This window comes from Pyrus communis, chromosome 5 (assembly GCF_963583255.1).
Source record: "Pyrus communis chromosome 5, drPyrComm1.1, whole genome shotgun sequence".
Taxonomy (NCBI): Eukaryota; Viridiplantae; Streptophyta; class Magnoliopsida; order Rosales; family Rosaceae; genus Pyrus; species Pyrus communis.
Window position 1 is genome coordinate 4,517,933 of NC_084807.1, and position 13,652 is coordinate 4,531,584.

Genomic DNA, 13,652 nt, shown 5'->3' on the forward strand with positions numbered 1-13,652 from the left:
CAACCTAGTGTAGGTACTATAACCATACTTTCTTACATTCTCCTCAACACCTTGTATTTCCCAGGGTGAGATGTCTGAGGAACATGTGCTCCTCCTCCTTTAGTCTTGTTATTAGCTTTCTTTATCTTTTTTCTACTTCTCTAGCTTGGTTGCCTTTTACTTCCCTGGATAAACTTTTTGATCTTAACATTCCCATAGCCTTCTGACAAAGTAAGGGTTTGTAATGAATTCATATGTGCTTTGTGTTGTCTCTGCACCCTTCTTATCATGGATGCCCTCATCTCTCTCACAGGCTTTCCATCTTTACCTACCACATACCACTTTCGGCTTTGTCGAGCTGAATTTACCATTGTGACTGGTAGCATCGGGGTTATATTCCGTTATGTCCTTGATCTTGTGTTGATGTAACTGGTTGAGCATGGTACTTTAACATCTCTCCAATATGGCAATCTTTCATCCTTATCTTCTACTTCTTCAGAAGATTCAAAGTTTCTGAACACTTCGGACATATTCTTAGGTTCTGAATCTCTTCTCAGCTTATGAAACACATTCTTTGAAGTTTATTTCTTTAACTCAGAAGCTTAAAGGTTAGCCTTGCAGGCTTTTGGTTATTCTTTATCCTTTCTTTTAGCTAATTCTTGGTCAATAATGGCACCTGGTGCTGGCACCTCTAACTTACATTCACATTGGCACTTATTACACAACACTACTCCCTTGATCATAGTTGCATGAGGCCTATCGGGCAACCTCACACTACCTTTAGAGGGTCTATCTGTATCTCTTATTTCTCCTCCTATATTTAAGATGGCTTTCCCCTTCCCTCTCTCTACCCAATTAAGGTTTATCATATTAATTGGGGATTCGGGGAAAGGATATATGTCAATCATTATGTTGGCCTGAGGTTTTTCTAGCAACAACATCCCATTGACTATCAAGTCTTAGATCTAATCTTTGTACTGCACACAATTGGTGATAGAGTGATTGAAAGTGCAGTGAATCTTACAATACTTTTTTCCCCTTAATGCTTTAGGCTTAGGCATCTTCTTGGTATTGTCGGGCAAGATTACTTGAGCCCTCACAAGCTCTTCATATATGTCAGCAGCCTTGGTTAAGTCGAAAGGATATGATTGATACTTTGGTGGCTTGATAGGACCAAATCCTTCATCATTCATCATAATCTTCTAACCTTTAATTGGTTGAACTAAACCCTTCGCTATCAAAGGCTTAAAAGGAGTAGTCATCTCTGCAACACACAACTCTATTCCTTCTGCCAGACCATCATTACTTTCCCCTTTTTCCAAACCTTCAAACTCCAGTTGATGTATTTGCACTTTATTTTTATAAAACATAGGGGTTTTAGATGAATGCTTCACTTGTTCTTCTATCAACAATTTCTCATACTTGGTAGTCACAATCACCAAGTCTTAGAGTTCATTAAACTGTACATTATAAAACCTCTTCCTCAGAGGCAACCTTAAAGCCTTATGTGCAATGGCTATAAGTTGATGATTGATAGGAAATTGGCACCTCATCCTAGTCCTCCTGAATCTTATTATGAAGTCCTCTGTAAACTCATGTTCATATTACTTTACCTTCACCAAGTCATTCATGGTCATCTTTGGCTCTATTATATATAACTGTTCATGAAAAGCCATCTCTATATGCCCCTAATTAGCAATGGAATTAGGGGGCAATAAAGAATACCACTGGGAAGCCAGCCCCACCAGAGATTTTCCAAACAACCTTAACTTGTAGTTGGGATTGTCTTTAAAAGCCACATAATAGTTTGAAAACTTGAAAATGTGATCTCTGGAAGACACATTGCAATCTTCCCCACTAAATGTTGGAAAAGCAGGCATTTTAAAATTAAGAGGGAAAGGATTCTACTCATCCACTTAAGCAGGGTAAGGTTTCTGATACGTGATTCTGAACACCAGGCGGGCTTGAGGTTGAGCATTTTGTATCACTATCATTCTTAACTCTGCTAGTTCATTCCTAAGTTGTTGATTGACAACATTATTCTTTGGGGAAGACGAATTCCCCCACTTTAGGCCATGATTTATGCCCAAGAAAGCTTCTCTCATTGCATTAAGCTGCCTTCAATTAGCTTCTCCTCTTATTTTATTAACCAATGATGGTGGTCAATCGGGATGAGGATTTCCTCTATTAACGGGCAAGCTTCTGGTACTAAGGCAAGAGGTCTGCAAGCCTAACTTTTGTGGCTCATCTTTAACTTCTCCTTGGTGGCTAGTTTCTGCTAGCTCCTTTTTCTTTCCTTTATCTTTTTTTCTTCCCCAACAATGGAAACTAAGGGAGAGTTGGTTCATTCTCCATATCTAACACTGGATCTCCATGGTTTCCTCTTCTGGTGGGAAGTATTCTAACTCCAATTTTCTCTGCAATGTCCCTGTTAAAGAACATAGCCTGCTAACTTCCCCTTTAGTTTCTAGGGAGATCTTTTCATTAGTCACCCTTCCTTCTGATTTCTCAAAAGAAATCGGGCTTTCTATGAACTTGGGACTGAGTGGGGAGGGAAAATCTACGAGCATGCCAAAAATATGTTCAGGTTGGATCTGTCCTTTACATAGCTCTTCCTTGTCTTGCCTATCGGGCAAAGCTTTTTGCTTGGTTTTTTGCAATATACATTTATTAGTTTGAAGGGTGCCTTCACGGGGCATTTGTTAGGCTTGAAGACTCACAATAAAAAATAGCATGAATTTGAGCATGCCACTGTTCTTTTTGTCTAACATATTGTTTACTTGGTTGTTTAGTTAATTAATTTCTTGCGCCACAAGTCACTTTAGCTTCTTGGATTATTAAGATTGTTCATAGATGGGTTAAGTTTGTATTAAGTTCTTTTCTTGCCTTTTGACCAAGGAGTTTTATTTATAATATCATATACTCCTTTATAAAGTAGTTCAAGGTCATTTAAGTTAATTTCTTAGTTATTAGTTTATGCTGACAGCACAGAAACAAGAGTAGTTAATTTAACAGGGTTAATCATAACTAAAACTTGAACGAAATTAGTTAAAAATGACATATGGTTTAATGGAAGATACAAAAACAACAAGTCTATTTTACATAAGTACAAATAAAGGAAATTTAGGCAAGATTACAGCCTTGGCGGGCAAGGTTTGTCCTTTTACATACACCTCTCCTTGTATTTTACAGTGATTGAAATCTTGAAAAATGAAATATAAACGAGGTTTACTAAAGGGATTCGATACAACAACAAAGGGAATGGTAGCAGAGCTTTTAAAACTGGACAAAAGAAAACTTTCTATGGTGGACCTGCAACTTGAAATGGACAAGGGGTGAACAAATTAAAGCTTTTTCTGGTTTCACTGTTGAGTGTACTGAGAGTTGCTTGATTGATTGGTTGAGAGAGAGTTTATTGTGCCGTTCATTGCTTTTATAGACTTTTCTAGCCCAATTGTCCAAGCCTTCCCTTTTGGTGATGGTTTTCGGAGCATGGTGAGTCGTCATCAGCTTTTGCTAATTACCATAGCTGCCAGATACAGGTACGATTCGAGTTCACAGTTCGGTTTGAATACAGGATTCAGTAGTAACATAAAGTCTCATTCGCCAGAGAGTAGACATAGACAGTTCGTTTTAAATTTGTTAAAGAATGTAAATTAGTTTGCATATAAAAATGTTGATAATGATATATTTATAATTATATTTTATAATATTTATTATGAGCAATCATTTTTATTTTGTAGCATTGATGATTTGTAAGCAATGATTTGTAACATGGTTGGATGCATGACAAAGAACATGGTGGGATACAAGAATCCCAATAAAAACAAACATTGTTGGTACATACCTCAAAATAATAAATAATAAAAACATGGTTTGTACATGCATTGAAACAAAAACAAAGAATATGATTGGAGAAATGCATAAAAAATAATATGGTACATGTATCGAATGGTTAAGGTTCTTAGGCATACGTATTACCAAATACATTTAACCTAATAAACAAATATGAGTATAAATTTATGCACAATTGTTGATTAGAAAACATCAAATTACAAAAAAATCCACACCAAATCCTGAAAAAAAAAATTAGTTTTTGGCAAGAGAAGAATAGAGGAACCAGAAATATCCCAAAATGATGTTAACTCATTCTTGTCCGACAAGAATGAAGAAGATGTAGAGATTCAAGAATCAAGGGAAATGCCGAGTCAACCTCAATCATCCAGGCTGACTCTGCAACAAACTTCACTATCCGAAAATCTTAAAACAAGGGTGAAATCTTTGTTGGTCACTGAAGTTACTTTTGAGACGTTGGGTAAGACAAAACAATGGAGATGCAAATACTGCAAGAATGCATACAAATCCTCCACTACATGAATTAGCTATCACCTTATAGGTACTATTATATTACTAAAATTACTAATTATTTATTTGTTATTTAATTTTGTTGATTTTTAATTTTAATTTTTGTTTTACTTTAGGTCCTCCAGTTGGAAAAAGTGCAAATATTGCTCGTTGTGGTGTAGTTCAGAAAAACTTTGAGTTACTTCAAAATTTGAGAAACAAAGCACGAGAGGAGGAAAAGATCAAAGGTGGTGGCAAAGGTAAAACAACAAACCCGATTGAAGAAGCAATGCAAACTATGGCTAGAGAAGTAGTTGATATGAAGGTTATTAAAGCATTTTGCACTAATGGCATACCGTTCAATGTCTTGAGGAATCCACAATTTCATGAGATGGTCACCGTCATAAACAATGGACCTAAAGGGTACATGGCTCCGGGGTATGAAAGAGGTAGAACCACTCTGCTCGATGCATGCAAAACTAGTATTGAAAATGAGTTAAAACTTGTTAGAGAGACATGGCACACACACAAGGTATCCATCGTGTCAGATGGATGGTCAAACATAAAGCACAATCCACTCATTAATGTTGTTGCAGTAAACAGTCGAGGATGCATGTTCTTGCATATGGATGGTTTTTCAGGAGTAACAAAAAAGTGGTAAAGAGATTGCTGATTATTTGCTTAAGGCAATTGAACAAGTGGGGGGAACAATGTCATTCAAGTTGTAACCAATAATGCAAAGAATTGTGTTGCTGCTGGACAAGAAATTCAAAAGGTACACAAACGTATATTTTGGTCTCCATGTGTTGTTCATACATTGAATCTTATTTTTAAAGATCTAGTAGAAAATTTTGATTTACTGCTGGACAAGATAGGTTGCATGCTCCTAAGCCAATCAAAATTTTCTGCTAGATCTTTAAAAATGAGATTCAATGTATTAAAAATACATGGAGACCAAAGATATGTTTGTGTACCTTTCAAATTTCTTGTCTAGCAGCAACACAAATTCTTTGCATTATCGGTTACAACTTGAATAACATTGATTCCCCCTACTTGTTCAATTGCTTTAAGCAAATAATCAGCAATCTCTTTACCACTTCTTGTTACTACTGAAAAATCATTCGCATACAAAAACATGCATCCTCGACTGTTTATTGCAACAACATTAATGAGTGGATTGTGCTTCATATTTGACCATCCATCTGACATGATGGATACCCTGTGTGTGAGCCATGTCTCTCTAACAGGTTTTAACTCATTTTCAATACCACTTTTGTATGCATCGAGTTAAGTGGTTCTACCTCTTTCATACCCAGGAGCCTTGCACCCTTTAGGTTCATTGTTCATGGCAATGACCATCTCATTGAATTGTGGATTCCTCAAGACATTGAACAGTATGCCATTAGTGCAAAACGATGTAATAACCTTCATATCAACTGCTTCTCTAGCCATAGTTTGCATCGCTTCTTCAATCGGGTGTGTTGTTTTACCTTTGCCACCACCTTTGATATTTTCCTCCTCTCGTGCTTTGTTTCTCAAATTTTGAAGTAACTCAAAGTTTTTCTAAACTACACCACAACGAGCAATATTTGCACTTTTTTTTACTAAAGGACCTAAAGTAAAAAAAAAAATCAAAATTAAAAATCAACAAAAATAAATAACTAGTAATTTTAGTAATATAATAGTACTTATGAGGTGATAGCTAATTCGTGTAGTGGAGGATTTGTATGCATTCTTGCAGTATTTGCATCTCCATTGTTTTGTCTTACCCAATGTCTCAAAAGTAACTTCATTGACCAACAAGGGTTTCACCCTTGTTTACGATTTTTGGATAGTGAAGTTTGTTGCGGAGTCCGCTTGGATGATTGAGGTTGACTCGGCATTTCCCTTGATTCTTGAATCTCTACATCTTCTTCATTCTCGTCCGACGAGAATGAGTTGATATCATTTTGGGATATTTCTGGTTCCTCTATTCTTCCCTTGCCAAAAACCTCTTTTTTTTTCTTTTCTTTTTTTTTTTTTTTTTTAATTTTTAATTTTTTTTTTTTTTTTTTTTTTTTTTTTTTTTTTATGTTCAGGATTTGGTGTGGATTTTTTTTTGCAATTTGATGTTTTCTAAACAACAATTGTGCATAAATTTATACTCATAGTTCTTTATTAGGTTAAATGTATTCGGTAACACTTATGCCTAAGGACCTCAACCATTTGATACATGTACCATAATATATTTGATGCATTTATCCAATCATATTCTTTGTTTTTGTTTCGATGGATGTACAAACCATGTTTTTATTATTTATTATTTTGAGGCATGTACCAACCATGTATGTTTTTATTGGGATTCTTGTATCCCACCATGTTCCTTGCCATGCATCCAACCGTGTTACAAATAATTGCTTACAAATCATCAATGCTACAAAATAAAAATGATTGCTCATAATAAGTAATATTATAAAATATAATTATAAATGTATTATTATCAATATTTTTATATACAAACTAATTTACATTTTTTAACAAATTTAAAACGAATCGAACTGAAAACCATACTATCTATGCCTACTTTCTGACGAATGATACTTCATGTTACTACCAAATCCCGTATCTTAACCGAACTGTAAACTCGAATCGTACTTGTATCTGACAACTATGGTCTATTGAATGGTAGGCCTATGGTTTCTGTATTGTTTACTACATAAATACTAAATGAGAGTATTAACATTGTAAATATAAATAGTTACAATACTATCAAGGTACATTCAGCAAAGTTCATCCAATAGTCCAACGGAAAAGGCAGCATTACCCATGTCCAGAACAATGCAGTCATTGTGATAAATGTCATAACGACTCAACCACCACCAGTTCCATGGCCGCCAAAGAGTAACAGCTTCAAAAGGACATCAAGAAAATATTGTGAAGATTGAACGATAAAGAAAAACAAACAAATAACATGATATAATAATTTCCAATAATCATCAATATAAATATGATTTTGGTAATCAAGAATCCTACAATACAGGACTGGAGTACTTATTTTTTCAAGTATGCAACACAGTAGCCAAGAAATGAAATATGCTACTTAAGGAAAAGTTTGATATTACTTTTTCTAGTAGGGATATCTATCCCCGTGAAAAAAAAAAAAAAACAAACAAAACAAAAGAGCTTATATAATCACGAGAAAATTTTAATTGTGATGGAAATACAAGTGGTACACCACGTGTTTTAATAGAAGTGATGGAAAATTTTATTTTTTAAGTTATTAACTTTTTAGCACACATATCTCACCACTTGTATAATGACACGTGGTGTACCACCCCGTGTACCGATCACATTGAAAAATCTATTATATGATCACACATGCCAACCTGAGATCACAAGTGTGTGACTTAACAATCAAGGTTTGAACAATCCTTATGCTGTTACCAAGGGTATCTACCCTAACTAGGTTGTCCATACATAAATATATTAAATTGTAATCAAGTAGAAGTCGTCCATGAAGAAACTATATTGAAGATACTAAAAAAAAAAACAAAAATTATGGATATGTCAATTACATAGTGCCCTCCAGATGTAATAGTATGGCCCCAACGAGCAGAAGGAGCTTGTCCTGGAAGCTTCAGTTGGGTCCACCCAGGTGTTTCATTCTCTACCTTCCACAACAAAGACGAATCAAAAAATTTAGTTGAACAGCTCAAAAACAAGTAATAATACACACACACACACAAACACATATATAATGAGTTTTGAATCGAAATGTTTGAAGCTTAAACTCATGAATCTGAGTAAAACAATGGATAAGAAGAAATGTCGAGCTAAAATAACAAAAGAGATGAAAAATGATAGCCCCAACACATGTGCAGGTGCACACAATGTCAATATTGCCTCCGAGCTAAGAAAATAGAGGAACGGTTGCTTAATCCTTAATTCCTTATTGTACCATTTGGAAGACAAACAAAACTAAGATGATTGTATCTTTGGATGGCTAAAACTAAATTTGGCCAGGCGCAAACAGATGCCGCAAAATGCTAATTGTAATTTGGATGGCATTAGAGAGAGAATACTCATCACTTTGACAAGTACTCTAAGAGTGAACACACCAGTTATCAAGAGAGGAAACATAAAATAATGCGACAAAATAGAGAAATTTAAAAAAAAATAAAAAAATAAATGAGAGCCAAGTAAAACCAAAAGGATAAGCCATGACAAAATAGTAAGCTACCATAAAAAAGGGCATAAACTGCTAACCTTCTTCGATTAGACCCTTCAAAACCCATAAATCACCCATTATTGGAACTTCACCTCCTATGAAAGTCAAGACAAGTATTCATGTCGATTGCACATAAATAAACCCAAAACAAAAAAACGAAAGGGCAAGGAGGAAAGAAAACAAAAAAAAGAATCAGCGGACTTTGAACACTGATTAGATTTCTATTGATAATTTGTATCTCCTTGTCCTTTCGTTCAAAAGATTCCAGGTAGTCATGGGGCCAGTTAGTTGACAGTAGAAGTTTGTGACAGCAAATAATTCAAGCATTCAAAATGCTTACGGACACAACGTAGTAATATTATCACTTAATACGGAAAACCACGAATGGCTAGTGCAAGAAAATAGGCACTTAAATTATCTTCAAAGGGTATGGAAAGAATGGTCTGCCTTCACAAGTACATTTCATGGGAAGACCCCGTGTGGAATGATTTTCTGGGGATGCAGTGGCAAAGCCAGGATTTTTAAATAATGTGGTCATAATATCAATCATTGGTCATTTCGTCGAACACTTAGTAGACATCTGTCAATTTCTGTCAACATATGCCGAAAATTTATATATGCTAACATACTTTGACAACTACTATTATTTGTAGAGGCTTGTCGAGAGTTGATGCATGATACTGTGAAATAATGTTGAAGACTGCCAAGGCGTTTCAGCTAAAGTATTTCATACAAGAGGAGAGAAAAGGAAGACGCATGATTAAAGAAAATAGAAGAAGTAAAAGGACGATGTTATAATTTAGTTTTCCTTAGGGGTCAAAGATAATATACAAAGGCTTTTTGGAGTTATTGGAGTAAAAAACAACCAATGACCCATGCTGACTTTGCCATGATGGGTCTTCTGAGTTACATTGGACTTGCATGAAAGTAACAATTAATTCATTGTTCCCCAATTAAGTAATTAGGTTGGTCTGGGGCATGAGAAATTGCAGGATAGTTTGTTCTGATAAGAAACCTACACTTTAGAATTAGTTGTCTTTATTTCTCAACTTTAACTAAACAACGGGGGAAAAACCTTTCACAAAATAGCATTCCTTTCAATCATATCATTTTTCTTATCGCTTTTTTTCTTTAAATCATAGCATTCCTTTCAATCATATGTATTAAAAATTAAAACAAAATCAAGCTAGAAAGGAAGACTTGTTATGAAACCCAATTATAAACATAGTGAAAGCATGCTACTTCACCTTTGCTAATATAAACAAGCAACCGTTTCTCAACCATGGTAGCTGTATGGCCAATCCAGGTGGAGGTCTCCATCCACTGGAGTGATACTGTAAGGAAGCAAATCAAGATAGAACTGATTTACGACCATTTCAACAAATATACTCAATCAAACATGAAGCAGAAAATAACAGATAATTAAAAAATCATATAGAAAACAGTTTACTTGTGTCCAAGACATACACATCTAGGGGTGGGCATAAAAACCATGGAATTGCGAAACTAAATCAAAACGCAACAAAATAAACCATAAAAAAATAGTGTTGACCAAAAAAAGCCAAACAAAGAAAGAGCAAATATATAAAATAAAAAGAAAAGAGAAACCAAGTGCCAAAATTCCCACCAACCCATCATATTATTGTATCTAAATACAACACCATATTAGTCACTTAGTATTACAGTCTAGTGGTATTCATTTTCTTCTCGTCAAAGGCACATTATTGCTAGCCCATCGTAAGACATAGCACACTTTCCCACCCCTTTAGTATAGATGATATTGTTTGTTAAAAAAATTACAACATAATATTAAAGACTAATGAATTTCAGATATCATAGACAAGAAAGATCATTAAGAGTATATACCAAATTAATGAAAAATTAACACCTATTTGCTTCTAATCTTTATTTTGTATTTCTAATAATTCTATTTAAGAACAAACCACCCTCATTGGTTATACTTTAAACCACCTACGACATACCGTTGCGATACCATGTCCATCAACATTAACCTAGTTTTTTTAGCACGAATTTTGCTCAGGAAACCAACAATTCTTAATTAACTAGTCAATATATTTGACTAGAATCTACTTGAATTCCAGATCAAATTCCGTTACCACCCAATAGTAAGTAATAGATAATTTAGATTATGAAAATCTATTTAGTAGTCAGTGGATCTAGTGCATCCAGCTCGGGATTATAGCATGTATTGCTTTTTCATCTCCGGCCCGTAACTTTCCGGATACAGTAGGCACTGGATTGGATTGGATTTTCAAATTGTAACTGTAATCCTTTCGTTTTCTGGCGTTTTCTCGGCAGCCAAATAGTCAACAATCCTTTTCCATGCGTGCAGATTCTCGGCAACCAACCGATTGAAGGTTTTGATTCGGAATCAATTGGAGGGATCGAGATTAGCATTGAGGCAACCAACCAATTTGTTGTTGTGTTGGATTGGATTTGGGAGATTCTACTGCAAAAAGGAATGATTTCTCTTTCTTCAACCTCCGGGACGGTAGGAGACGAACAGCAGAGGTAGGAGATGAGAGTTTTAACCTAAGAGTAATTAAGTCTTTTACACTTTCAATTTTGGTTAATTTTAAAACAATGGAAAACATAGGCTATATTTTATTAGGTGGTTCTCAAAATGGTTATATTTCCAAATTTCTCACATATTGCTATTTGTTATCTTTTTGCGACTTTAATTGATTGTTACTAATGCGAATGTCGCAAATATTTTTTGAAACACAATCTAAAGCTCGTACTTTGCCGATGTCACAAATATTTTTCGACGCACAGTCTAGTGCTCCTAATTTGTTTTACTCGTAGACTGTGTAGTGTTATTTGACGCATAAAATTTCGCAAATGACGTTTTTCTTGTAATTAATAACCTTGTTCTCTTCAAGTAATCCAATGTGTTTTTTATCTTATTTTTCCAAATGGTAAAAATTCCTATGAAATCCTATAGGATCTAGAAGATCCTTTCTTTTGTATTTTATGTAACTTGGAAGGCAAATATACTGATCATGATTAGTGTAAATAAAGACACAAGATAGGGAAGAAAAAAAAATCAATCAAGTTAAGTTAGCTGCGCCCCTTTTTCTCCATTCTCTCTGCCGTCCCTCTCTCCCTTCTCTCACAACTATTATTTACTAGAAGAAAATATGTTGTTTCATCAAATACATAAATTCGCAACTGTTACTTACAACAAAAGATGTTGTTTTATCAAACACATGCATACACAGATGTGAGCGTCCAGACATACAGAAACATAGTCCATTAGAAATCATTATAATGATTAAATGATCAAGAACATATACAAACACGATTTTAAAAATTAGACATGATACACTGACGAGAGCATTCAAAATCAAAGAATCATTATTTGCAAGTGTCAGACATCGATCTCTCGCTTAAAAGTAGTTACTAATTGATTCCCTTGTCGTCGCCGTACAAAGTTGCATCAACTCCTCCACCACCCTATCCATCTCTTCATCGTCTTTCTTCTTCATGTTGTCTCTTAATTCGAATGCCTTTATCATCACACCCTCTCCAATTTTCTCCACCACCACATCTCTGATCACCTTCGCCACCTCTTCCCGTTGCAAACTACCTCCTCCGCCGGTTCTTATAACCTCCACACCAACGCCAACCTCCACCACCAGTCTGGCGTTTACTGGCTGGTCAAGTTGCATAGGCATGGCTATAATCGGAACACCAAACTTGATGCTCTCCAACACCGAGCTCCATCCACAGTGACTCACAAACCCACCAACACTAGAATGCTTCAATATTTTTGCCTGTGGGGTCCAATCGTCCACTATCATTCCCCTCTCTCCTACCCTCTCCCCAAACCCTTTTGGCAAAACATCTTCAACCCTAGTACTTTTATCTTCCTTAGGAAACCTAATAACCCAAATGAAACTCACTTGGCTAAGCTCCAATCCAAGAGCTATCTCTTGTATTTCCTCCTTGGACAAAAAGTACTCGCTCCCGAAGGACACAAACACGACTGAAGCTCTTTCCCTTTCGTTTAGCCATTTGATGATCGACGATTCCTCATCTACTTGTTGATCCATTGGGTCTTGAACAAGTGAACCGACGGGCACAATCTTCTTCTCCGTTAACTGGGAGAGATAATCAACACACTTTGATTCAATCTCTCCAGAAGTCTTTACCAAAATGATGTTACGAGACAGATCACTGCACAGTAGTACGCGTTCTACGTTCGTGATGCCATTTGCTGAAGATTCTAGTAGATTGCTGAACTCCTTAGTTTCGTAATCCCGAAGATAGATGGAAGGATAAGGGAATTGAACATTAGGGTTCTTGTGATGGTGAAGAAAAAGTGACATCGAGGCAGCACTGGTGGTGGTGAACTCGACGGCCGGAATGTTGTGCGACAAAGCTAGGGATGGTGCCCATGGCTGGAGAAAATCATATATGAGCAAATCTGGTTTTAGGGTTTTGAGGATGTGGGAGAAGTTATCGCTGGACATGTCGAAGGCTTTTTTGAGAGTGGGCATGAGATGGGGTGGGAGGCCATTGGTGGTGTGGTAGTGAGGTGGCAACTCATCGTGTGGAAGATGAAGTTCCACAAACTCAATGAAGTGAGAGTATTTCTTGGGTAGTTTGGGCTTGATGGAGCTGAGATTAACAGGTGTGGAGCAAATGAAGATGTGAAAATCTCTGTGTCTGGTGAGTTTCTTGGCTAGCTCTAGGAAGGGAGAAATATGGCCGTGACCTAACCATGGAAGCATAAGAATGCTAATGCTTCTGTTCTGATCAGGATAAAGCATATTTTTCTTTCTAAACTTGATTCTTTGTTTGTTGTTGCTGGTTGTATATGATTATGGGCTTGTATGTTAGTGTGGTTTTGGTGGAGAGAGATATATAGTGCAAGATGTGTAGACGTTTGAAGAAATACGTGGAACCTTCATACGGATGTTCAAGCAAGTAGTAGGAATTGGCGGTTAGTCTTATCACAAAAACTTATATATGACCAATCGAATTAAGAAAAAGAAGCATAAACTTGGTTTCGTTAGAAGATGCGATATGCCAGAAAAACTAAATTTTTAAATCAAATTTACAAATCAAATAACATATACTAATAAAAATAAGTACT

General features: G+C 35.7%; 1 protein-coding gene across 1 annotated transcript; it reads right to left on the bottom strand.

Annotated features, from left to right (window-relative positions):
* Positions 1–11,940: 11,940 nt before the first annotated feature.
* On the bottom strand, positions 11,941–13,326 carry LOC137733338 (UDP-glucosyltransferase 29-like). Its single transcript, XM_068472490.1, has one exon. The coding sequence runs from the start codon at positions 13,324–13,326 to the stop codon at positions 11,941–11,943; it is 1,386 nt and encodes a 461-aa protein (XP_068328591.1).
* Between the last annotated feature and the right edge of the window lie 326 nt (positions 13,327–13,652).